General features: G+C 44.1%; 1 protein-coding gene across 6 annotated transcripts in view; it reads left to right on the top strand.

The window, feature by feature from the left end:
- LOC311140773 (uncharacterized protein) overlaps positions 1 to 27,282 on the top strand; it is a 59,102-nt gene extending 31,820 nt beyond the window's left edge. Inside the window, exons 10-33 of one of the 6 annotated variants that reach the window (XM_084175989.1) lie at positions 429 to 604; positions 738 to 851; positions 1,738 to 1,989; positions 2,359 to 2,496; positions 2,698 to 4,347; positions 4,582 to 4,824; positions 4,957 to 5,190; positions 5,403 to 5,639; positions 5,857 to 6,072; positions 6,221 to 6,478; positions 6,649 to 6,852; positions 7,065 to 7,277; positions 7,391 to 7,603; positions 7,829 to 8,029; positions 16,944 to 17,147; positions 18,124 to 18,326; positions 18,708 to 18,749; positions 19,434 to 19,496; positions 20,756 to 20,938; positions 23,050 to 23,481; positions 24,156 to 24,284; positions 24,501 to 24,629; positions 24,743 to 24,817; positions 24,961 to 27,282. In XM_084175989.1, the coding sequence (XP_084032115.1) occupies positions 429 to 604; positions 738 to 851; positions 1,738 to 1,989; positions 2,359 to 2,496; positions 2,698 to 4,347; positions 4,582 to 4,824; positions 4,957 to 5,190; positions 5,403 to 5,639; positions 5,857 to 6,072; positions 6,221 to 6,478; positions 6,649 to 6,852; positions 7,065 to 7,277; positions 7,391 to 7,603; positions 7,829 to 8,029; positions 16,944 to 17,147; positions 18,124 to 18,326; positions 18,708 to 18,749; positions 19,434 to 19,496; positions 20,756 to 20,938; positions 23,050 to 23,481; positions 24,156 to 24,284; positions 24,501 to 24,629; positions 24,743 to 24,817; positions 24,961 to 24,990 (5,839 nt within the window). In that variant the 3' untranslated portion in view covers positions 24,991 to 27,282. Of the gene's footprint in view, positions 1 to 428; positions 605 to 737; positions 852 to 1,737; positions 1,990 to 2,358; positions 2,497 to 2,697; positions 4,348 to 4,581; positions 4,825 to 4,956; positions 5,191 to 5,402; positions 5,640 to 5,856; positions 6,073 to 6,220; positions 6,479 to 6,648; positions 6,853 to 7,064; positions 7,278 to 7,390; positions 7,604 to 7,828; positions 8,030 to 16,943; positions 17,148 to 18,123; positions 18,327 to 18,707; positions 18,750 to 19,433; positions 19,497 to 20,755; positions 20,939 to 22,193; positions 22,975 to 23,049; positions 23,482 to 24,155; positions 24,285 to 24,500; positions 24,630 to 24,742; positions 24,818 to 24,960 lie in introns of those variants that run through there. The other 5 variants (XM_084175991.1, XM_084175990.1, XM_084175993.1 and 2 more) reach the window with 5 other exon arrangements.
- Positions 27,283 to 27,293: the final 11 nt, after the last annotated feature.

Genomic DNA, 27,293 nt, shown 5'->3' with positions numbered 1-27,293 from the left:
AATAAATGAAATAAGCATGTAATTGTTGTGTTATTTGTTCACTCAGGTTCCCTTGATCTAATATTAGGTTTTGGTTGAAGATCTGATAACATTCAGTATCAAAAATATGCAAAAGTAGAGAATATTAGAAAGGGGGCAATAACTTTTTCACAGCACTGTACGGGACAAGTCAGTCATACAGGAGAAGCTCTGGATTAAGATGGTTAAGGTAACATGTGATTGGTCTAAATCACCTGGCAGTGTGACATTGGACAGACATTACTAAGCTTTTATTAAAGCTGGAGTTTGGCTGGCCCAGTGATGTGATTTATTGATTTATCACATCACTGGGCAAGCTATTATCATGACCTATGAAACCAAATCATTATAACAAGCACATAGTAGCGTGTCTAGAAACTGTGAGTGACTGTGTGATTCTTCTCCCCCAGGGTGTCTTCCGTGGAGCCCCCGTCGTCCCGCTCCAGGTTCCTGGCACTGGGGTCAAAGTTCAGGTACAGCGGCCGTACCCAGGCCCAGACCCGCCAGGCCAGTTCCATGATCGACCGGCCCGCCCCACGCTTCACACGGTCCGCCAGCAAGAGGCTGTCCCGCACAATCGACGAAGGTACGCGCGCGTTTGTGTGTGGTGCGTATGCGTTTATTACAGTATGTCGTTTTTGTGTGTGTGGGAATGTGTGTTCGTGCCAGTGCACACAACTTCAGGATCAGTCCCTCACTAACTTGTCTCACTCTTGTAGCTGGAGATGATGATCTCCAAGGCTCGCAGCTCTCTGCTAGCCCAAACAAGACCGAGGATGACGATAGGTTCCTCACTCTGGGGTCTGACCAACCCCAGCCCTTCTTTTCACCAGGTAGCCTATCAGGAACCGTGTGGATCATCATTGGAGTTTTGACTCAGCTTACAATGAGCAACCTCAGTTTGGCCTTGCTAGAGAACTACATGCTTTAGTTTTGAAAGAGCTTGATCTAACCCTGCGCTTCTGTCAGTCCTCTCGTCATCTCATTTGCTCCAACCCTTACGCTGATCTCAGGCCAGCTTGGGTCAACGTTGGTGACTCACCAAGGGCAGCTCAGAATGACCTGTCAATCAATCACAGCTACAGTTACATTGATGCTCCATTCACCTCTAACAGCTTATGACTGACTAACAGCAGCTTCAGAGATCTTGAGTCTTTTGCCCGTGTTGTGTTGCTTGTTAAAGAGAGCCTTCAGTTCTTTGGCCCCGTTGTGTTGCTTGTTAAAGAGAGCCTTCAGTTCTTTGGCCCCGTTGTGTTGCTTGTTAAAGAGAGCCTTCAGTTCTTTGGCCCCCTTGTGTTGCTTGTTAAAGAGATCCTTCAGTTCTTTGGTTCATGTTGTGTTGCTTGCTAAAGAGATCCTTCAGTTCTTTGGTCTTTGTTGTGTTGCTTGTTAAAGACAGCCTTCAGTTCTTTGGTCCGTGCTTGATGATGGACATCATTGTGTCCAGGAGACTGCCGTTCCTGTTCTTGGAACTAAACGGCTAGCTCTGCAGATCTCAGAATTGCGTGGTAGTCTCATACTAACTTAATTTGCTATCTGCCTGCCAGATACATTGAATTCCATGTGCTTACTAAATCAGTGAGCGTTGCTCTGAAAGCCCCTGAAATGTTGACCTTCAGCTACTGACCTGTGGAGGGGAGCTTTTCCTTACTCTCTCCTCCATTTTAACCTCACAATTAACTCATACAGTAACACCATCACCTCATGTTCTATCAACAGACAGAGGGGGGGAGACTTTCTCTGTGGAGACTTCCACTCAGAGCTGGGATGATGACAAGTCCGTCCAGACAGTCACACAGACATGGCAGGAGACTGAGACAGGCCAGACGGTCAGTCAGAAATGGCAGGGATGGGTGTCTGAGGAACAGCAGCAGGGGAGACAGGAGGAAGTTAAAGAGGAGGATTGGTTTGTCCTGCTGGGCAGACGACCTTCCCTTCCCTATGTCCCCTACCCCATGATGAAACCGCCAGGTATCTGTTGTTAACCTCATTCTGTACCTGGTGTAGCTGTGGTATAGCTGATGTCACTGTGCATCCTCGCTTTGACAATGAATCCTCCGTTGAGGTGTGCTTTAGAAGTTGAATGTGATGGAAGGTGAATCTGCTAAGCTTGCCACCGGCCATGATTACATCTTTCAAGATGTTTCTCTGTCATGTATTGGCTTATATTTAATGTTGCTATCCTATCACTGGTGCTTGGCCCTCATTGGTGTAGAGCTGTGACACTGTGGTAAGTATGATTTGCCGATGATGCTCTGTTTGCAGTGTGCTCACATGCTACGTTATCTTCCTATGTGTAAGGGATCCGCTCAGTTCTAAATGTTTCTGTGATGTCCTCAGTCAAATACCGCTCTGCCAAGGTGGTAAAGGTAGCCAAGGCCGACATTCTACAGAGGCTGCTACAACCAAGGCAGGAACAAAGGGATGACTGGTTCATGCAACTGGACCACAGCTTTGAATTTGCAGACACACCTCCATGTGAGTTCTCATACTACATACATTCACTACCTGTTGTACATTAGCACAGAAATATAGAGTTTTGCAGAACAGACACGATTGTCTGTCTGGTAGAACAGGGAATCGTCATTTCTGTCTGCAACATTCTGAACGTTTCACCTCACTGAATAGGCTACACTCCTGTTCTTCCCATACTGATAACCCCAATCTGCCCCTCCTCAGTCTCTCCCCCAGTCTCCCTGGAGAAGAAGGAGACTAGGCAGGAGAGGAGGGAGGAGGTGATCAAGAGGCTCCAGGGAGGAGTGTTCCTGGTGGAGAAGCTGAGGGAGGTGGAGGTGTTGGAGGAGAGACTGAGGGAGGTGAAGGTTCTGGAAGAACGGCTGCAGGAGGTGGAAGAGCTGGAGGAGAGGATACAGGAGGAGGTGGAGGCCAGGCAGCAACAGGAGGAGGAGGAGGGAGGGGTAGAACAGGAGGAGGGGGAGGTAGAGGCAGCAGAAGAGAATGTGGAGGAAGTAGATGAGTTGGAGGAGCAGATAAAGGAGGTGTTTCTCAAAGGGTTGCTGCCAGATGAGTCAGGGGAAGATGAGGGACTAAAAGAGGAGAGTATGGAACAGGCAGAGGAATCGGAGGAAGGGTGGTCAAATGTCATGAGCACCTCCTCTGTGGTTCGGAGAGTAGGGCGGAGGACCCAGAATAGTGTGACTATAGTGAAAGAGATGAGGCAACAAGAAGGAGAGATGGCGGAGGAGACAGTGGAACAGGTGGAGGTTTCAGACGAGGGATTGAAAGAGGGTAAAGGAGGTTTAGAGGAGAGGAAACGACAAGCTTTGAAGGAAGGGTTGCCAGAGGGGCTTGATGAAAGGAGAGGAGAGAGGAGGAAGAGGAAGAAGAAGGTGACTATAGTGACACAGGATGACAGTCTTCCAAATGAACTAGAGCAGAAAGCGTCTGAGAAGTTGTCAGAGGACCAGATAGGGGGGCATTTTTATAAAGAGGGACAACTTATGGTGAAATTCAATGAACTATTCGCGGCGGAGAAGTTAGGGTTACCGATAGTTACGATTCAGCAGAAGATCGCATACGAGGAGTGGCTCCAAGAACAGGAGAAGGTCAGGGAGGAGAAACAGGAGGAGAGAGTGGAACAGGTGAAGGTTTCAGACGAGGGATTGAAAAAGGTGGAAGGAGGTCTAGAGGATAGGATGCGGCAGATGTTGGAGGAAAGGTTGCCAAAGGGAGTTGAAGAAATGAGAGGAGAGCAGACTGTGAAGAAAACCAAGAAAACAGTGAGAATAACAGAAGGAAAGACACAGGATGATCGTCTTCAAGATGAGCTGAGAGCACACGAGAAGACATCAGAGGACCAGATTGGTGGTCATTTTTATAAAGAGGGGCAACTTATGGTGAAATTCTATGCACTATTTGGGGAGGAAGATCATTTGCAGCAGAAGGACACACGAAAGGAGAGGCTCCAAGAACTGAAAGAGGTGGAAGGTTTAGAGGAGAGGATGCGACAGGTTTTGGAGAAAGGGTTGCCAGAGGGGCTTGAGGAAAGGAGAGTTGAGAAAAGCAAGAAAATGGTGAGGATAGTGGAAGAAATGACGAGAACACAAAAGACACTGGAGGAAAAGTCATCAGAGGACATTTTGTCAGAGGAAAAGCTGGGAGATGGTTTCTATACAGAGGGGGAAGTGTTGGTGAAATTCAGAGAGGTGGTGGAGAGGGTTCAACAGAGAATCAGACAAACTGAGAAGCCCCAAGAAGAAGACGAGGAGGTAGTGGAAGTGAATATGCAGCCATCCCAGCCAGAAGACAAGGATGATTGGGTTGTTCTGCTGGACAGCCTCCCACACCAGACCCTTTATAAGCCTCCAGGTACGTCCCATCAACCAATTTGGCTTTGCTTCTCCCCATCACCATGGAAACCGTCATGGAAACGCTTGCTTTACCACCACCCACACAATGGCCGACAATTCCATCTCTAACATTCCCTCCGCAAAACTAACCAGCTTGTGTGTTTTACAACAATTGCCATTTAAATAGAAAGAGAAACATTTGGTGCAGTATGGATTTGTGTGGCTGAGAGAACAGCTGTCTCTACTTTGTCAGTCATGCCAGTCGACTCAGCTCCGGTGCCTGTGGCCTCCACAAGATTCTCTGTGGTGTTAGTAGACACGGTCGAGCATAGAGCACCAGAGAGGGAATGCATTGAGGTGGAGGCCACACAGCAACAGCCTGAAAGGGGATTGGTGGAAGGACAGAGACCGTGGCAAATACAGGAAGATGATTGGTTTATGCTCTTGGACCTGGCTGATCGTGTTCCTTCAGGGATACCAACCACACCAGTTTCAGGTATGAAAAACTTGTGCCTCAATGATGAGTATTTTAGGGCTTGAAACAACTGTGCTTCAGTGACTGAATAGTCATCCAACTAGGCTTTGCACTTCAATTCTCTCAAGGTTCTTTATGTATTTTATGTATTAGCTTCTTTGGAAGTGCAAGTTCAGGTGTACGTAGAGGAAACCATCTCTTCCATGGTTAAAGTGATGACAGTAGAGCAGAGAGAGGAGACCACGGTGACTGTAGTGGAGGAGATGGAGTTACAGCAAGAGGAGAGACATCTGGAGCAGAAACCATCACAGTCACAGAGAGAGGTGGAAGATGACTGGTTTGTTCTGCTGGATGTTGTTCCCAGAGAACCATCTGTGATTCCGTCAGGTATTTCCGTAATTTCATGCACTGCTTCCCAGTCCCACCACAATATTAACAACATCTCCCCCGACCCTGTGCTTCATAAGCTGCAAAATACTTTAAGATAAGAATAACTAACAAGACATTTGACTATCCACCAAGAGAATGGCTTCAGCTACATTGCTTTGTGTAGTACTTTCAATTATCTTCTGTATCTGAGGAATGTGTGTTTGTATCAGCTTCTGTGGAAGAGTGTATTCCGGTATATACTGAAAAAAGCGTCTCCAGCGTCTCTGTGGTTGAAGTGACGACAGTAGAGCAGAGAGAGGAGAGAAGGATGACTGTAGTGGAAGAGAAGCAAGAGGAGAGACGTCAAGAAGAATTTATACTTCCACCACAGCCATCAAGAGAGATAGACGATGACTGGTGTGTGCTACTGGATGTCATTCCCAGAGAAACATCCTATATACCACCAGGTACCCAATACAATTCAAGGCTTTGCTCGTCAGCCCCTGATCCCATCAAAATATACCTAACCCACCTCGCCAAACTTGCAGAGTAACCGTTACGCTTTTCCCATATGGAACTTTGGAATGTTTGTCCGGGAATATGGTCTTTGATGACATGGCTTTTTGTTAGCCCACACATCTAGCTGAATCTGAAGGGTATGTACTGTGTGTGTGTTTGTATCAGTCGCTCCAGCAGAGCCAACACTGGTTTCTCCAGATGTGGCCAGCCCTGTGGTTGAGGTAAAGGCTGAAGAGCAGAAGCCAGTGGTGGTTCTGGTGGAGGAGACGAGGCCACAACATAAACAGGAAGTAGAGGAGTGGCAGCGACAACCAGAGAGAGATGATGATTGGTTTACACTGTTTGATGATGTCCATGAGGAGCCGATCATTGTACCACCAGGTACCGTTCCTTCTTCATCGCCACAGTCTTTGTACATTTGCAGCTGTGTACATTTCCCAGCTTTGACTGAGAATAAACTATGGCTTTTGTAACTTTGGAGAACATGCTAAAGTCCCTAAACTAAAGGACTTTCCCCTGTCTGTATCAGTTGCTCTTCGTGAGCGTACTCCGGTATATCCAGATTTAAGCCAGACCACCTCCGTGGTAGAAGTGACAACCGTAGAAAAGAGAATCAAGAAGACAGTGACTATTGTTGGAGAGAGGTGGGGACAGCAAGAGGAGACACTCCAGTCAGAGATGATCATCTCAGAGCAGAGACCACCACCAGCAGCAGAGAGAGAGGAGGGAGATGACTGGTCTATTCTGTTGGATGCCGTCCGTGAAGAACCTGCTGGGGTTCCACCAGGTACCTTAGACATACAGTACTGCCAACAAGCAGACTAACCAAACCGACACTTTTGCTCTTGTGTGAATTAGGAATATGATTTTCAGTATATCCTGGTCAGTTATCAACGGGACCATCTAATAGTAATAGTGGTAATAATATCAAGCTCTCTGTGTACCTTTTTGCTTCAGTTTCTCTGGCTGTTAGCGATAGGGTAGACCCAGAGGTTGTGCCAACCAAAGAGCCGACCATTGAGCCTGAACCAAGAGTGTCTGTGGTGGAAGCAGTCAGATCATTTCCTGAAGGAGTTGCCCTGGAGGGTAAAGCAACACAACCGCAGATAGAGCTGGATGATGATTGGTTTTTGCTGCTGGATGTTGCCCCTAAAGTAGCAGGTACTTTGACCATTCTAAGCTTGCTGTTGGCCACTCCAAATACCAACCCATCCCTTGCTTCCAAAGGCTCTCAATTGCTGTGTGAGCCTGTTGACTATCCACAAAAGCTTTTGGCAAGGAATACACTATCATATTTACATGTTCTAGTAAAAGGCTTGCTACCTTGTGGACTGTTTTGTTGTGTTTCTGAGGGTTACTCATGTCTCTATCAGCTGCACCAGTGGTGGTGATTTACCCTGATGTGAGCACCACAGCTGTTACCGTGGTGGAGGAGACAGTGGAACAGAAACCACAGAAGACCGTGAGGATGGTGGAAGAGACTGTTAAGATGGAGGAGGGGCCTGTGGTAACACCTAGAGAAGTGGATGATGATTGGTTTGTGCTTTGGGACCCCGCTCCCTCCGAGATACTGACCACACCCACGGGTATTGCTGCTTGACCACCATCTGCCCCTTTTGGCTTTTTCTTTGGTAAAACGCTGAACCCAGATTGTGTATTACTTGACATTGACAAGCCTGTTATTCTTGTTTTATTTCAGCCTTCCCCATAGACAGAGAGGTTATAGAGCAGGTACCCCGGAGAACAGTGATTGTGGTGGACGAAACTAGGAAACCCCATAGAGTGGTGGAGGACAGACGTAAACAGGAGGTTGCACTGGTGCAAACACTGCCTCCCCAAGAGAGAGGGGAGGGTGATGATTGGTTCATGCTCCTTGAAGCCTCTCGTCAAGAGCCTGTGAAGATGCCAACAGGTACCCCCTGACCCTGACCGCATCATCCTAAGCTCTGTTTTGCTTCACATTCCCCATCAAGTTTGATGTGACATATTCCCTTATACTTTTTTATAATTATGTGTGGTAAAGGGTCTCTAATCAGATATGTGCAGCTTTGGCACAATCAGATTCTGCGTTATAATTTGTGAATGGTACGAGTATCATAGTCAAGTCTCCTGGGTGCTCTGTGTCTGTCTGTATCAGTTGCTGTGGTAACTAGACCTGCCCCTGTGGTTGACGTGATGGTGACGAGCACAGAGCCGAGAACCCAGAAAAGGGTGACGATAGTGGAGGAGAGGTGGAGAGAGGAGAGGACCCTGCAGCAGAGACTGCCTCAGACACAGACACAGAGAGAGGTGGACGATGATTGGTTTGTCCTGCTGGATGCTGCCCCTAAAGAATCAGGTACCCCCCCATCTCTTCAATCCCCTATCCCCCCTGCTGTTCATGCTCATTTTAGCTGCAGACTGAGACTATCTAAAGACTGAGACTACTAAAAGACTGAAACTACCAAAAGACTGAAACTACCAAAAGACTGAGATAGATTGCAAAATAGTTGGGAAGAGATTTTTGACTTACTGATTCCATGGCATAGTGTTTATGAACTGATACGCAAAACGACGCCAGATTCAAAACTTAGAATTGTTCAATTTCAATTATTATACAAAAATCTTCCTACCAATAGAATGTTATTTATATGGGGGATACAATCTTTCCAGCTCTGCAGATTTTGCTGCAAAGAGACAGAATCATTAGATCATTTGTTTTGGTACTGTCCATTTGTAGCTTGTTTTTTGTCACAGGTCCAGGAATGGCTGAAGGATTTCAATATTTACCTGGAGCTAACCCTGCAGATAGCACTACTGGGTGATCTGAAAAGTCATAGTCAATCGATCAATAATATAATAATACTTTTAGCAAAAAGGTTTATTTTCAATTTACAATCTGTAGAAACAATGAGAATAGAAGGGTTCAGAACTTTTGTGAAACATCACAGTACAGTTGAAATATATATGGCAAATAGAAATCAAATATGGATGGTGTTAAGAGATAGATGGGAGGTGTTGAATGGTGCTGAAGGATGGGACTAATAACAACTAACAATAACTAATAACAACAAGATAACTAATGTAAAGCATACTGTGTCCATAATAAGTATATAGGTTATAGTTTGAGAGCTTTTGTGAAAGAGCACAGTTAGAAAGATATGGCATATAGAAGCAAACCAGATGGACATCATGAAAATGATCGGAGAGGTTGAGGGTAGAGGAAGTTCAGGAGGAAAAACAAACAAAATAGAATTATTGTAAAATTGACTGTGTCCATAAAATGTATATAGTATGTATAAGCTGGAAGTAGAGGCCTAAGCGTTGTTAGGGAAGGGGTGGTGGGGTTGGAAAGTAATAAAGGGAAATATATTTTTTTAAAGGATATGTACAGTTGAAGTCGGAAGTTTACAGTGAGGGGAAAAAAGTATTTGATCCCCTGCTGATTTTGTACGTTTGCCCACTGACAAAGACATGATCAGTCTATAATTTTAATGGTAGGTTTATTTGAACAGTGAGAGACAGAATAACAACAACAAAATGTAAAATCCTGCTGATTTTGTACGTTTGCCCACTGACAAAGACATGATCAGTCTATAATTTTAATGGTAGGTTTATTTGAACAGTGAGAGACAGAATAACAACAACAAATGTAAAATCCAGAAAAACGCATGTCAAAAATGTTATATATTGATTTGCATTTTAATGAGGGAAATAAGTATTTGACCCCTCTGCAAAACATGACTTAGTACTTGGTGGCAAAACCCTTGTTGGCAATCACAGAGGTCAGACGTTTCTTGTAGTTGGCCACCAGGTTTGCACACATCTCAGGAGGGACTTTTTTCCACTCCTCTTTGCAGATCTTCTCCAAGTCATTAAGGTTTCGAGGCTGATGTTTGGCAACTCGAACCTTCAGCTCCCTCCACAGATTTTCTATGGGATTAAGGTCTGGAGATTGGCTAGGACACTCCAGGACCTTAATGTGCTTCTTCTTGAGCCACTCCTTTGTTGCCTTGGCTGTATGTTTTGGGTCATTGTCATGCTGGAATACCCATCCACGACCCATTTTCACTATCTGGAAACAACAGTCTAAGCCTATAGTGAAGAACATTTGCTTCATCACATCCTGCAACATCGGTTAACTAGTACATCATACTTAAAACAATACTTTAATACACAAAATATCATTACAATAACTTTTAAACTTGTAGTTCTAGGTAAACATCCAGTCACAGTTCTTCGTTAGATTTTCACCGCAACCTTCACACATTAGAACTAAGAAAAGTTTCATCCAATCTCAACTATCTGAATAGTCGTCATCTTCCACCAAGCCTGGTGGGTCATATTCTTCATTCGGTTGGTCGGAGTCCGGGATTGGGCCATATCTCACCATCTGCTGTGATACTGCAATTCTCCAACGCCTTGCTCACCAACCCTCGGACACAGGGAATAAGACAACATCCACAAAGAACAAGTATACCCATAGAAGCTATAGCTGCACCCAGAATAGTTACAACAATAGTTTTCCATTTACCAAACATGTTATCAAACCAACCAGTCATTGATGTATTCACCCCCCAGTTCTCAGCCCATTCTTTACTTAATGCAGTGAGACCTGCCAGTGCTCTAGTTACTGTACCATCTGGGGCTGTATTGTTGGGGATAAACATACAACAATGACCTCCCACCATCTTGCAAATCCGCCCTTCTCTGCTAAAAGCATTTCGAGAACCAAACTATTCTGCAGGTCATGAGTGAGGTGGCAGATAGTTGGCCTGAGATTCTCTTCACTGCATCCCTTATCTAATTAACAAACCTTTGTAGATGTTTTTATCAATTGTAACCCACCAGAAAAACGTTGTTGTAAACCCTTCTCCAATTTGATCTGTGATTGGCATTACTTTGGTGTCTATAACATTGATAATCTCTGGGGTTCATGGTGAATTGGGGTGCCTTAGTATTATCCTTTTTAAGAGTGGTTATTTGAATATCAGAACAATTAGGTGAGGTTTGGTTTGATCTCAAATCTATCACACAAGAGAACATGGTCTGAGGCATAGGTGCAGTTAGAAGGGTTGGCCTACCTGTTGAACAGGCATAACAATTAGTTTGACCCAACACCCTAGCTGTGTAGTTCATCCACCTTACCCAGAAGTTCTCATTTGAAATTCCTTCTACTTCTCCTTGGTTCATTTCCTGCAAGAGGAAATATTCTACCCTTGGTGGTTTAGTGCTATTTAGGATTCCTTCTGAGGGCCTTCCAATGGGTATTAGACTAGTTTTTGGTACCTCTGGTGATAACATTAGATCTACCTGCTGTTCTGTCTCGGGGGTGGAAGATTCATTTCTCTCCTGAAAAATGAGCCTCACACATGTATTTGCCCCGATATCATCAACACAGACCCAATAGTTCCTTGCTATGTCATCTTGCATAATTGACTTTACCAATATCACCAGTTCCGTTTTACATTTATCATGGGTTTGTTTAATTCCCCATCGGTGTACTGCGTCCATTCTATTCTCATAGTATGTTCCCCAGGTATGTTTAAACACCCTTGCCCAAGGACATGAACGTTCCCCAGTGCAAATGTATTTACCATACCTTCTAGGACCTAACTTTCTTGTACACGCCCCCTTCTTACCAAAGCCCCCAAAACCTCCTATCTCTTCATGGGAGAAGTTGAATGGTATCTTGAATCCCCCATCTTGTCCTAAACTGACTTTAACTATTAAAATAATAATTCCCCCAATAGTCTTTCTTGGTTTCAGTATTTCTACGAGATCGAATCAGTGCATCATTTCCCTGTTTAGGTTGACCTGGATTAATCCATAATATTATTAACATGATGATGCAGCTCAGAGTCCCCCAAAATCCCCAAAACCGCCATCCCAATCCTGTCCCTGACCCACCTGCCTGGTACTTCCCCATACCCACACCTCTATAAACCCCCCACAGTGATGAAAGGTCAGGGCAGGGTTTCTTCGTTAACAGAGTTTACCCCCGAACCCTAGTGGTTCAGTTCATCTCTTTATCTCCGTGTGTTCAACGGTGTTGGTATGTGGGCCTACCTTTTTGCAGTGGGTAATGTGGACCCAAGTGGCTCTCTCAGCTATTCTTATAGCGAAGGCAGTTACGAATAGGACTTGGTATGGTCCCTCCCAGCGTGACTGCTTTCAATCCTTTTTCCTCAACGATTGGATCCACACCCAGTCTCCAGGTTATATACTATGAATCACCTTCTCCTTTAATTCTCCTGTAGGACACAAATTCTTAGACATAAGGTTAACGAACAATTTTCACATGTGTTCTGCTAGTGTATTCTCTAGTTCTATGTCTGCCTGTTCTGGTCCTGCCAACTGTGGCATTCTGTAAGGTATTCCAAACACTTTCTCAAAGGGGGATAACCCATCTTTATCTGGGGTTACTCTAAATTTCTTCCCTTTACTCCGTGATAACTCTATAAAATCAATTTCTAATTGCTGGAAGGGGTACTTAGCCGGAGGATACTCACCCTGAGGTGCCCTTTGTCTGCCCTGGTGATTATTTTGAGCACAGATAACACATCTTGAACAAACGTATTTTTTAATTTATTTTTATTTTTAAATAATTAGTAATCCCATATGCAACTAAGTGTTGTCTAATCTGCTCTACCATCCATCCCTCCCTTTGACACATGGCTCTGCCCGTGTGTCAATATTGCAGCATATCTAAACAGTAATTTCGGGAGAATTGGTAAGCTGTCTTTGACCCATATTCCTTCCTTATTTACTGCGCCTTGCTTCACTCATCTGTGAACTTCCTTAATTGGGGCCCTACTGTAGCTCTCTATAAGTAGATCTCTATCTATCGAAACGTCCTCTTTTGACAGCTGACTAGGAACAGAGAAGTGTTTTAACCCTGCTGACAACAGTTGATAATACCTCAACTTACTTCTATCCCGTAAAAGTAATCCAAGATTAGTACAATATACTAGCAACAGGTATCCCTCATTCAGGGAAAGCTCTCTCTCTCTCTTCTGTTATTTTATGGTTCGAATCATATATATTATTACCAAATTATAAATTTCTTCACACTTTTCACAGTACTATAAATTACCCTCAACTTGGTAAAATAAACTATCTTAAAGTCCTCCTCTCATGCCTTTAGAATTTACCAGTGTGGATGATCAATTAACACCAGAAAGTCAAAACAGAGTTCAGAGGCCATTGAAATCATTCAAACAAACTGTTCCATCCCATAGTATACTAAACATTACCATCATCCTAAATATTTCATAAATGTTACTTATCCCAAGTGTTCATTAAGTCCTCATGACATTTATTCTCATAAGAAATCATGTATACCCAAAACTCAGTCAAAACTGAAAAACTCCATAAAATTCACTGTGTGTGCTCCTTTAAGACTTATCACCTTTGACCTGTTGAAAACCCCCTAAAATCAAAATAACAAGGCTTTATAAACATCATACTAGGTGTGTTGTTTTTTATTTGAAAAACCTAATTGAAAAACAACAACCAAAAATAGCCAGGCCCCACTTAATTTGGTAGCTCCCTTTTATGACGTAAATACTGCCTAACTCCAAAATGTAGTGTTGGAGTATATTTGATGATGGGGATTTGTGTTGAATGAGAGGCTAGAGACTTAATAAAATAATAATTGGAATAATAATTATATATTAACTTGCTCACCCAAACGTAGACATACGTCATGGGTGAGACATAATTAATATAATATTGTACAAAGCCAATTTAGGGTTTCCACTAAATTTATCTCCATAGTATTCATATCCAATGTAGTGATTGACGTTCCTTAATGGAAACCCTAAATTGGCTTTGTACAGACTTTTACTAATATTCTATTTCTCACACTTGCTATTTTAATTCCTTCTGGTGTACACCCCTCCCTGTATTTCTTTATCCCGGATTATTTGTTGAACATTACTGTTCTATAATCTACTACAGGTTCTCTGAATACAGGGTAGTTTCTTTTGGTAATGGCCTATTACCGTGAATCGTTACGGACCCACCCTGAGCAATCCCAGACTGCCCCAATTAATGAATAAAGACTACTGACCTTATCCTTGCAGCCGAGATTCAATGTAGGTTTGGATTCCGTCACCGTCTCTGTCATTAATCAGGTGTCCTCTGGCCTGTCTTAACCCTTAATGTCAAAGGGCAGGACTTTCTATTTACGAATGTATCATTCGCCCGTCGACGGTTTTCAGAGTTACCTGGAATGACAGAGGCAGGTATTGGATTCCAGCTCAGAAGGACCAAGCTGTTATGTGAATTATTTCTCTGTGCGTCTCCCAAAAGGTTGTAAGTCTTTTGGATTTAAGAAACGGACAGAGTCCCGGTCTGCATAGTCAGAGATTTATTCATTGAGAATTCTGCCTTCACAATTTCAGAGTCCATCTTTTATACTCACACGTCATACAAAAATCCCTCCCCTCTTTAGGCGGGCTGTAGTTTTCCACTTTACAACTGCTCTCCTGACCATCAGTTCACACACACACACATACACACACACACACATGCATACACACACACACATACATACACACACACACACACACACACATGCATTCCTTAGTTATCACCGTCCTCACAATATCATGCACCATATTTCTTACTCCTTAAAAAGCCTAACGGTTTCTCTCCTCCCTAAATTGTGAGGCCTCTTTATCTTGGTTTCTCAGTTGTCTGTAGACAGTTCTCCTTGTCCTTTGTTGTCTGGTCTAACTCTTACTCACATTGCTAAATAGTAGCTCAATGTCATAGTCTTTACTGGTCCTACACTCACACATTTTAACACATTTCACACAGTTTCAGGGTGTAATAATTAGTCATTAATAATTATTCTATCATTTTCCCATGATGTCAAGCAAAGAGGCACTGAGTTTTAAGGTAGGCCTTGAAATACATCCACAGGTACACATCCAATTGACTCAAATGATGTCAATTAGCCTATTAGAAGCTTCTAAAGCCATGACATCATTTTCTGGAATTTTCCAAGCTGTTTAAAGGCACAGTCAACTTAGTGTATGTAAACTTCTGACCCACTGGAATTGTGATACAGTGAATTATACGTGAAATAATCTGTCTGTAAACAATTGTTGGAAAAATTACTTGTGTCATGCACAAAGTACAGTGAGGGAAAAAAGTATTTGATCCCCTGTTGATTTTGTATGTTTGCCCACTGACAAAGAAATTATCAGTCTATAATTTTAATGGTAGGTTTATTTGAACAGTGAGAGACAGAATAACAACAAAAAAATCCAGAAAAACGCATGTCAAAAATGTTATAAATTGATTTGCATTTTAATGAGGGAAATAAGTATTTGACCCCCTATCAATCAGAAAGATTTCTGGCTCCCAGGTGTCTTTTATACAGGTAACGAGCTGAGATTAGGAGCACACTCTTAAAGGGAGTGCTCCTAATCTCAGTTTGTTACCTGTATAAAAAGACACCTGTCCACAGAACCAATTAATCAATCAGATTCCAAACTCTCCACCATGGCCAAGACCAAAGAGCTCTCCAAGGATGTCAGGGACAAGATTGTAGACCTACACAAGGCTGGAATGGACTACAAGACCATCGCCAAGCAGCTTGGTGAGAAGGTGACAACAGTTGGTACGATTATTCGCAAATGGAAGAAACACAAAAGAACTGTCAATCTCCCTCGGCCTGGGGCTCCATGCAAGATCTCACCTCGTGGAGTTGCAATGATCATGAGAATGGTGAGGAATCAGCCCAGAACTACACGGGAGGATCTTGTCAATGATCTCAAGGCAGCTGGGACCATAGTCACCAAGAAAACAATTGGTAACACACTTCACCGTGAAGGACTGAAATCCTGCAGCGCCCGCAAGGTCTCCCTGCTCAAGAAAGCACATATACAGGGCTGTCTGAAGTTTGCCAATGAACATCTGAATGATTCAGAGGAGAACTGGGTGAAAGTGTTGTGGTCAGATGAGACCAAAATCGAGCTCTTTGGCATCAACTCAACTCGCCGTGTTTGGAGGAGGAGGAATGCTGCCTATGACCCCAAGAACACCATCCCCACCGTCAAACATGGAAGTGGAAACATTATGCTTTGGGGGTGTTTTTCTGCTAAGGGGACAGGACAACTTCACCGCATCAAAGGGACGATGGACGTGGCCGTGTACCGTCAAATCTTGGGTGAGAACCTCCTTCCCTCAGCCAGGGCATTGAAAATGGGTCGTGGATGGGTATTCCAGCATGACAATGACCCAAAACACACGGCCAAGGCAACAAAGGAGTGGCTCAAGAAGAAGCACATTAAGGTCCTGGAGTGGCCTAGCCAGTCTCCAGACCTTAATCCCATAGAAAATATGTGGAGGGAGCTGAAGGTTCGAGTTGCCAAACGTCAGTCTCGAAACCTTAATGACTTGGAGAAGATCTGCAAAGAGGAGTGGGACAAAATCCCTCCTGAGATGTGTGCAAACCTGGTGGCTAACTACAAGAAACGTCTGACCTCTGTGATAGCCAACAAGGGTTTTGCCACCAAGTACTAAGTCATGTTTTGCAGAGGGGTCAAATACTTATTTCCCTCATTAAAATGCAAATCAATGTATAACATTTTTGACATGCGTTTTTCTGGATTTATTTGTTGTTATTCTGTCTCTCACTGTTCAAATAAACCTACCATTGAAATTATAGACTGATCATGTCTTTGTCAGTGGGCAAACGTACAAAATCAGCAGGGGATCAAATACTTTTTTCCCTCACTGTAGATGTCCTAACCGACTTGCCGAAACTATAGTTTGTTAAGTGGTTGAAAAACAAGTTTTAATGACTCCAACCTAAGTGTATGTAAACTTTCGACTTCAACTGTATGTATATGTATGTGTATGTATATATACTGTATATATACTGTATGTGTGTGTATGTATATATATATACGGGAACAAAAAACATATGGGGATTGGAAGTGATGCAGACAATTACATTGATGGAAGTTACAATCTATCTGCAATATTAAAGCTGATCTACCCCCAAAGAAATTCGTTTTTTTTTTAAAGGATTGAGACTACCAAAAGACTGAGACTACCAAAAGACTGAAACTACCAAAAGACTGAGACTACCAAAAGACTGAAACTACCAAAAAACATCAGTTAATTTTGTCCTGCAATTCTATTTGGATTTCTTTTGTTGAGAATTGCTTAAGCAAAATGGTCTTGTACCGATACTTTAACGTTGCATGTAAGCTGTGTCTTCGATAAGAGCCCTGTTTGTGTGTTTGTATCAGTTGCTCTTCGAGAGCGTCTCCAGGTCTATCCAGACATAACGTCTGTGGTCAAAGGTCCAGCCGCTCAGCCCAAACCCAGAGTGGTGGTTGCTGAGGAGAAGAGATCACTGTTTGAGAGGAGGATTCTGGAGGAGAGACCAGCACAACCCCAGAGAGATGAGGATGATGATTGGTTTGTGTTGCTGGATAAAGAATCGGGTACAGGTACTTTGCGTCTTTAGTTTTTGCATCTTCAGTTTCTGCGTGCTGCCCTAAAACAATATGTTGATCTCACACCCGCTCTCCAACTTCAATTTACCAGAAATGTTTGCTGACTAACATTCGTCCAACGCTTTTACAACGTGGTTGTGCATTGTCATGGGATTTTCCCCTAAAAAAGACACTGACGAACCAATGGGTCTTTGGTTATGCTTTGCTTTTTGAAGAAATACATATTTAGTTTTCCCTTTAACGGCTTTAGGAATACTATACCACAGTGAGGCATGAGCTTATTTACTCAATGAGTCAGGACAACTTCTGCCATTTGCATGGTTGGTTATTAACTCAATGAGTTAGGACAACTTCTGCCATTTGCATCATTGGTTATTAACTCAATGAGTCAGGACAACTTCTTCCATTTGCATCGTTGGTTATTAACACAATGAGTCAGGACAACTTCTTCCATTTGCATCGTTGGTTATTAACTCAATGAGTCAGGACAACTTCTTCCATTTGCATCGTTGGTTATTAACTCAATGAGTCAGGACAACTTCTGCCATTTGCATCGTTGGTTATTAACACAATGAGTCAGGACAACTTCTGCCATTTACGTCGTTGGTTATGGTTGAGAAGTACTGTCCATGCTTTGCTGCCCATTCTATATTGTGGACAGTTGCTTCTTACAACTCATCCAAGCTTTTCCCCTTGCTAGTCTCATTCTAGAATAGAATGAGCTGGCCCATGAAGGTACAGTATGGGCCCGAAGGCTGTGTGTGCGCTGGCCTCAGTGTGTGTGGAGTTGAGTATGAGTTTGTTGTGTGTGTTTGTGTTCACAATGTTCTTCTGCGCTCTGTCAGTGTGTTTACCTCTCGCTACACTGGGTTTGATGGTCTCAGTGCACGCAGATCGTCTCACTCCTGCCCTCTATACAACCCAATATCTAAATACTAACACTCCCTCTATCCTGTCTCTCTCCCTCCAGTGGTGGGCACCCACAAGGCCGCCCGTCCGGTCAGCGCCCCAGTCTTTTCCCAGGCAGCCCTGATGGAGGCGGGGATCCCCATGGCCCCCCTGGACCTCCAGCAGCCCCAGACCTCCACCCCCATCAGGCTGCCAGCCCACCAGGAGGACAGGAAGCTGGAGGTCACTGTGGAGGCGGTGGACGAGGGCTCAGCCGAGGTCAAGGTACTGCAACTAAGAACTACAACCCCCACAATCCCCTGCCCTACAGGGATCATCATCATTCTCCCCTCACACACAGATACACTGGTCATAGCAGTTACAGATAGACTGGTCTCAGCAGTGATATTGCTAAATTCAGTCTCATAGTATTATTTATAAGAGAAGTATAATATGATGATTTGTCTATACTTAGAAAATAGAATAGCTGTGCATCATTTTTGTCCTCCATTGGTCACAGTAATGATAGTGTAACATACACTGATATAGACACACCTCAGATCACTAGTTCCTCAGATGGCTAAACTATGGACAGAGAGGATGCTCCTAGTGGAGGATTCTAACGTCATTATGCCTTCTCTCCTCCTCCCTTCCTGGGGTAACCAGTCTGAGCAGACGGACACTGAGGAGCCGGTGCGAATAAGGAAGGTCAGACCTTTGGCCTTGTCCCGACTCCTGCTTGTGCATTATATTAGTATTGTAGTGGCTCCACTCCCATTCTTACTTACACTACTGCCAAGTCTCCCATCCATAAGACTAACTTCACCCTCTCCTCATTTTATTAGCCTGGTTTCATTTGAATACTGCTCACAAACTACAAGGTCATATGAGTTGACCTCATGTTCAAGTCAGACATTGGATATGACAATAGTATTGGTCATGTGCAGAGACTGAGATTACGTATATGAGATACATTACATATGCTTTTGGTTTGTACAGACAGGAAGAAAAGTTAGGGTCTTTGAAGAATGAATGTTGAAAGAAGATTCCTCATTGGCTGCTGCATGTACATGCATGACATTAGACTAGGTTTTCATGATAACTAGTGTTTCTTTCGAGTACTATATTACTGCCTGACCCTTCACCTTTACCCCCCCAACCCTTCAAGACACCCACTCTAATAGCCCTGGCTTGGGTCCCCTGCTTTGCACACTTGGGATTCCAGGGCCCTTGTGGCCCCCAGAGGCTCCAGGCCACTCTGCATGCAGACCCCTCACCCTCACCACCCCCACTCCTTTAGAACCCCCCCCCCCCCCAGCAACAATGCATGTCCACGTGGAACCTGTGAAACCCACACCTTTCTCTTTTTTTTTGTTCTTTCATCTTTCACAGAAAAGAGCTAAGAGAACTGAGGGTGACTCAATTTATATCAGACATAGCCTTTTAATGTTGGAGGTTTGTATACCCGTCTTCTGGAGATCTGTCTCTATACGCTGTGTTTTCCTGCTCTTTGGCTACTGGCTGCTATAATACAACAGCATGCTTTGCATTTGGCATTACTGATTCACATACTTTGTTTTACATAGGCATCTTTGGTTTTGCTATTAGATGATTTTGACTGAGTAATCTCTCATTTGCTTTGTGTGTCGCGATATTAATTCTTAACACAACTAGATACTTGTTTCAGGGGAATGTTGTTGAGTATGAGCTATCTCCTGATTTCTTCTCGCAAAGTATATGATTGGGATTGTGGTCTCTTCTCCCCAGACATCACACCATACACGTTCATACACGTTCCATGAAAGGGAGCCAGGAGTGTTTCATTTGTGGTATTTGTAGATACTGTTACTGATCGGCCACGTTATGCAGCTGAGATGTTGTTCCGTCTTCTAGCTAGGCCATTTGAGTGTTAGTAGAAGCATTACCAATACATCCCTGTCATGTTGTTTCAGCTTTGTCTCTATCCTCGGTATACAGTAGAAAAGTGCTTCATCTCCATACTTGATATAGGGCAGACGACCACCAACCTTCCCTCTCCACCGCTCCACCATCACATATCTTCCCACTCACCAGCTCAAAGCCTGTGTCCGCTATTTGTGGCCCTGTCTGAATCCAGTTTATGATGTCTCCCAGTCATATATTTATGCAGTTCCGAATAAATGACTTGTAAGAGTACGCTCCACCGCTCTCATCGCCGTAAGAATCAGCCAGCCACCGAAACAGGTTGCCATGCTGCTGTCGCTCTTGATCTCTATGATTTGTAACCTGATCAGATTCTCTGTAGTGCTGCTCACTCGAATTGAACAGGTTGATTTACCAAGGATTTAATAAGAAGCTCTCAATGAGAGCTCAGAGAATCAATTATATTTTGAATCGATCTGATGAACTGAGCTCTGGCCTGCTTTGACGCTGTAGCTTTGAGTCAAATAGAACAGCAAAGTAACCTGCTGCTTGGTTGACATTGTTTATTGTCTAAACATGTTCATATGAGTGACATTAAAGTGCCCTTGTTTCTGACACACCTGTTTTCTCTCCCCACCTTCTACACATCTACTCTGTCACTCCTCTTCTCCACACCTGTCTTCCAAACCAAACGTTTGTTGTCATTTTCCACTCTCTCTCTCTCTCTCTCGCTCTACCTCTCTCTCTCCCCCCCCCCCCCCCCCCCTTCTCTCTCCCCCTCTCCTCCCTCCACCTCTCCCTCCCCCCTCCAGGACTTTGATAAGCCCCAGGAGGATCTGATCAGGCACCATAGCAGTATCAGTGAGCTGAAGAGGAACTTCATGGCGTCTGTCCCAGAGTCCCAGGGGCCCACCGAATGGGACAAGCGCCTGTCCACTCACTCCCCCTTCCGCAGCCTGGGCATCAACGGACAGCCCCTGCCCGGTGCCGACGGGGTGAGTACCGTCTCAGACCAGACACTGTCGTACCACACACCCCTCCTCTCAGTTCCCTATAGTTCACGTCAGCTTCCCAGCTCTCCCATTCCACAGAGAAGGAATGGATGTTAGCAGTCAATGTTGGGGTCAGTTCCGTTTCAATGCAAGTCAATTTGGGAGATGAGGAGAAATTGAAATGGATAGAAAACTGCTGATCGTCATCAGTGAGGATTTGGAAATGTGTGAATATATTCCTGAATTGACTGAATTGAAGTACCTCACCACACGTTTCCCTCTGTACGGCTCTCTGTTGTGTTCTCTAAGTTGGATGTGTTGGGGTGGAGTACCACAACACCATCCCATGGTTGTCCCTTTTGTTTGTCTTGGTTTGTGTTGTTGCGATGCAAACACTTATTGCATGTCTTGACAAAAATGTTTCTGTATGAGCAAGGCCTTTTCCCTTTCAACCGGACCCATCTAGTCTATGAAAGGCTTTCTCTGTCATTACTACCCTACTAAAATGGAAAGTCTTCTGTTTGCATGGGCCAACTGAAGAGAACACCTTGTCAAGACTGATTGGAACAGATCAGTCTGTCTGTTCACCTTGTGGCCCAGTCCGTTTGAATGTTCAGCTGTTTGTTGTGAGGAAGTCACTTATGGTTTGGGCATGTGGTATGCACTGGCTGAGCCTATTGGTCAGGTTTCTGAGCCCAGCTCTGTCTTTACCTCCTCATTGGCTGTCCGTCGGTCTGACGCTCCCCTCAGTGCATGACGCCCAGACCAGATTGGACAGAGAAACTGCATGACCCTGTGACGACCACTCTCACCTCCTCCTTGCACGTTTTCAACTTGAAGATCATGACCCTGGAGTAGAAGACTTGACCTGTGTGCTCATCCTCTGCTCTTCTTCCCCTCAGTGCTGTTTTCTGCTTGATATCCTCCATCCTGACTCCTTCTCCCAAATACTGCCCCTCTTTCCCTAACTCCGCTTTCCCACACTTCCTTTTTTTCTCATTTTGCTTTGTTCTTCCGTGATACTCCTGTCCCCAAGCCCACAACTGAAGAGTCTGAAGGCCCACAGGTTACCCATAACCACCTAGTCCGACTCAGACAAATGCGTTCTCAATTCTTCCTAGTTTACCATGACACAGCTTTGCATAGCCTTCCTGTCCATTACCCTACATCACAGACATTTCAACATCCCCTACCTCTCTCATCTCTCTCTCCCCCCCCTACCCCCTGCCCCTCTCCACCCTCACCCTTCTCCCCTCAGTTCGCCATCCGCCTTCCCCGTGGCCCCCTGCAAGACTTCTACTCTAAGCGCAGCTGAGGTGGCATCCTGGGGGCGTCCCGAGTCAGCCCAGAGGGAACCTCTGCTGCTACATCATCATCCTCCTCTTCTTCTACTTCAGAAGCTGCTTCCTGTCGCGTGACTCTGGAATCACAACTTACTTCCTGTGTGTCTTGCTCAGTTTCCCCCCCAACTCTTCCTGACAACTGTTCCTACTGACTGTTGTTCCTTCCTAAAAAGTTGAAAGACTTGACGATGAACCCACTTCTGTTTTTCTATATCTGATTATCTGGACTAGACGAGGTGCGTCTGACAATGACAGTTGACGGTGGCTTTTTACAGTAGGAACAGTTTTGATATGTGCAGGTACCACTAATAGAACCTGGTTTTCTACACACCCAGACAGATGTCAATGTTGTCATATGTCATAGTAAGATGAGTTAGTAGCGTGTTGTGGTATTTGATGTATGAAGTCTTTTATAGAAACACATTTAGCCAGCACTGGTGGACATCTAAATGGTATATTTGAGTATACCTCATCACAATTCACTATGTTGTTTTTTTGTATGCACATCTATCTAATACTGACGAGGTGACTTTGGGGCAGCTTGTTCAAATGTTATGGTATACATGACCTATGTTTCGTTCACTGGTGTTTGGTAAAACACTCTTGTCAACTGCAAGAGATTTTGTCCTGCTGCATACCCTTTTGACAATCAATTTTGACCCAAAAAAATTCAATAAATTCTTGCTAAACATGTTTGATCCTGAGAAACATTGTTTCATTCCCTACTGTTGTTCACACAGTGGATATATGTGTGCCTTGTCTTTCTTTTAGAGTGTGTGCATTACTCCTCCTATAAGGGAAGAGTTCGACACTAAGGCAGCGCTACAGCAGGAGTCCAGCAGCACTGTAAGGCCATCGGGGGGGCCCAGCCCTGCTAGGAGCACAGAAACTGGGCCTTATGGGGTTGACTCCAAATTCCATGATGCACCTGGGGTGGTGGGGCCATGTGATCAGGGGGATGAGGAGGAGCGTGTTAGCTCTGGGATCACCACCAGCCACGTACCCATCGTTGAGGTGGAGAGGGCACAGCTGCCCCACTCCTATCAACTCCAGCGTACAGTGCTGGAGGAGGAGGAGGAGGAGGAGGAGGAGGAGGAGCCGTCAGACCCAGGGTCGAGGGGGGAGCAGTCTGGGAGGATAACTGGAGCCTTCCACACCTCCTATTTCGTGAGCGGTGTTCCCCATGTCATACGCTGTTTCCAGGTAGCCCTTCCTCTGCCTTGACCAGCTCCTGTTGATAGACTCCTCTGCCTGTCCTCTGCTCTGTCTGGGTACAGTGTACACTCACCCTTCTGCAGCATGGCTACAACTATCCAGACAAATCCAAACTCTAAACACTGAAATCTATACTGTAGTCATACTGGTGTTGGTCAGGATGGTTGAGTTCTGCTAGAGCCGGTTGCAGAGGTGGTGCACAGTGATGGGGTAAGGGAGTGTTTTCTCTGGTGTTGGGGGCTGATGGGAAGAGACAATGATCAAGTCTCTATTCCTCTCTGACACACACACAATATGAATTGTCTTTCTCTCTCTGGCCTCCTGGTGGTGGAAATCTTGGTGAAACTGGAATGGGGAGTAGGAATGAGGGACCCAATCAGTTGTGAATGAAAAGAGAGTGGTGTGGTTTAAGTGTTTTTAATGGGGAGTGGTTGATGAAACATTGGAAAATTACAGCTGTGCCATGTTCAATTGGGCACAACCAATGATTTCTATAAACACTGGACACATAACATCATGTAAGGTTCAGATATAATGATATGATATAAAGGCTATATGCCTGTTTGACATGTATAGAGGAAAGAAACCATGTCTGCTCCTTTCATGACATGTCCATGTGCAACGTTCAGTAAAACTGACCGGAGTGTGTTCTTCCTCCCCAGCCCCCTCTGGTGCAGACCCAGACGGTCACCATCACAGACGTGTCCAACTCCCTTCCTACCGACGTCTCCACTAAGGATGTCCCTATCATTCAGACCCAGACAAAGACTATCACCTACGAGTCTGCAGAGGTAGCGACCCCATGATAATAAAGATGATGGTACAGCTGGGGAACTCTGAGCTGTGGTTGAACTTCAACTACCACAGGGTATAATCAGGGCAGTGTTCAGGGATCTATTCATGGCATTTCTTTCTGAAACGTTCAGTACAGTGCACCGTCTTTAACACTACCCATGACTGAGTTGTTGCCATGGAGCCATTCATTTCCTGTTTGTTTCCTTTCTCAGGTGTCAGTTGACGGGTCAGACGGGGAGAAAGAGGCCACAGCACTGAGCAGCATTCAGACCATTACCTCAGAGACCAGCAGGGAAACCAGTGGCACCTCCATCACTACCACCACCACTCACATCTCCAAGGTAAGGGCACACCATAGACCACACACGCATGCACATGCGCACACACACACACACACACACACACACACACCCCTCATCTGTGTCATGGCCTCTGACTATTTCTCTTCTCCCAGGTGGTGAAAGGAGGAGCGTCAGAGACCAGAGTGGAGAAGAGGATCGTCATCACTGCCGACTCAGAGGCTGACCAGGTACAGTACAGTACAGTGTAGTATGAAGGCTCCTTCTACACATGCCAAGGCCTGATCAAGCACAATGGTTCTCTGTGACACACCTTTGTCATAAGGTGTACAACAATCTAGGTGGAGGTTAACTGAAGCTTTGTCTCCTGTAGGGAAGCGACGGCGGAGCAACAGCAATGTGATTCAGCCCAACACACAGTCAGAGAGCAGCCCTCTGGATCTGATGCTCAAGACACCAGAGACTTCTAGTACAGGGGACCAAATGACTAACCTCATTATCCCAGAGCCACTCCCACCTCCTCAACCCATACTGACATTGTGTCCAGACTGGTCCCCTCTAGAACCACTGTGGTTACATCCCAAATGGCACCCCTTATTCTGTATATAGTGCACTACTTTTGACCAGAGCCCTGGTCAAAAATAGTGCACTATAAAGGGAATATGGTGCCATTTGGGATGCATCCTGTGTCTCCCTGCCTAGTGGGATATGAACAGGCCAGGGAGACAGCCTATCGTGTCCTCTCTTTCCACAGTGCTGTTCTGACTGCATGGTGGCTTCATTTTGGTCTATTCCACTCAAATCTCATATTTCGCCAAATTACTCCTTTTTTATTGTAGTAGGAAAGATAAACATACCTTTTTAGTTCTAAGATCATTTAGGTAATTTGCTTTTAAATGTTTATTTACAACATATTTTTCTGTTGTTTTTATTGCTTTGACAACTACTGTATAATTCAGTTTAAAGGTAGATTCAGAGATATGACGTAGATGCAGAAAGTAAACAGCATAGTGGGTAAATTTCCGCAAAACAACTAAGAGCATTGAAGCGCGAGGCTCAACTTCTCCACTGTTTTGGTGCCCTGGCTACCACGCTGTGAACAGTGTGAAGCGAACCCATGCACATGCGCAGATACTGTGTGAGAGCAAAGTCGTGCATCTCGCTCATCTCAATATCTGCGGTGCTGCTCGTGGCAAAGTCATTTCACTGAGTCTCCCTTTAACATGCTCATTTTTATATAAATCTTTTCAACTGAGCTTTTTAAGTAATAACATTATCAGACTTCTTCAATCAGATTTTAGATGCTGGACAGAAACTATAGTGATTTTTTTGAAAGGGAGAACTCCTTTGAGTTTGTTTACGTTTATAATTGAGGAATATTTTTTTAATTGAATATTCAAATTGAAATTACATACCTCACTTAAAAGTATTGAACAAAGATATTGCAACTCAAACAACCATGCCTGTTTGGACTGCTGTTTGGATTTGTTCTCTGCTCAGGTAAAATATATCTTTCTTAACCAGCCAAGTTAACGTGTAATACTACTAGGTCATGCCACGATGACCCTCTTGTTATAAACTTTGACGTGATGACAACTATCTATTTTGAAATGTTTACTCTATTTTATAGCATTACAGCTTTTATAGTATTTGTACAAAATGAGGTTTTTAAGTTATTGAAGTTCATATCCTACTCAGTGGTAGCTTCTCATATCAACACTGTCTTCTTTTCTACACCTTGAATTTGGGAGTTCCCATGTTTCCCAGGACGTATTCTGCCTTGTGTTTTTGCTTCCTCTTTTAACCCACCAATGAGTATCTAGAACTATCCCATGCGGTCTGATGTGAGTTTAATGGAAAGTCCTGCCGTGTTTTGTCCCCTTAAAATGATTTTCGATAGAAACGTTATTGATTTTCAAAGCTGTTGTTGATTTGATGAAACATCTAAACAATGCTTTGGTCTGTTTCTCAGGTTTTGTTATGTCTTTATCAATACAGCAAGACGAAAGCCCTCTGTATGATTGTGTGAAGAATGTTCAGTCTTAATGTACATTCTAGCACTGCAGATGGGGCCAAATGATACTCAGCTCTTAAACACTGTAGTACATGTAGAAGATTTATCACTATCAAAAGGCAGCTGTCCCAGTGTATGTGGCTTTGCTTTCATATAGGGGGCACATTTTGTCTTTTTGTACATGTTCTACCATCATTTCTTTGTAAAGTAGGGACTGTTTGTTTAACGTGATTCTTTGTACTGGGATGTTTTTTAAAACACGAGCCTGTTTGCAGGCTTTTAGACACATTAGTCACAATATGTTGTTCAAACAATCACATTCATAATCATCCAAGTTTGTAAAGCTTTTTTACCACTTGTTTAGAGTAGATTCCTCTCACTTGCTGTACCCTGTCCTTTTGTAGATCAAATAAAGATGTATGAGAACCCTTTTAGAGAACGACAATTGGTAGCAGACCTTTCTTCCCCTCTGAAGAAGTTTGTGAAGGTGGAACAAACTATTAGCTAGAAGGACCCCCTTCAGAGGGCATAAACTAGAATCTCAGCACAGCGAAACCCTTCGTTTTTAGATTTTTAAACATGTTGCTTTTCTGTGACACATTATATCCCTGTCTTAATTTTTTTTTTATAAACTTCAATAAAATCTGAATGAATTATCAAGTGGTGTGTAGTGTCTCTGAGCATGATGATTT

The sequence above is a fragment of the Coregonus lavaretus genome (assembly GCF_964263955.1).
Source record: "Coregonus lavaretus genome assembly, chromosome: 13".
Classification (NCBI taxonomy): domain Eukaryota; kingdom Metazoa; phylum Chordata; class Actinopteri; order Salmoniformes; family Salmonidae; genus Coregonus; species Coregonus lavaretus.
Note: the sequence above shows the minus strand (reverse complement) of the source record. Positions and strands in the feature narration are given on the sequence as shown.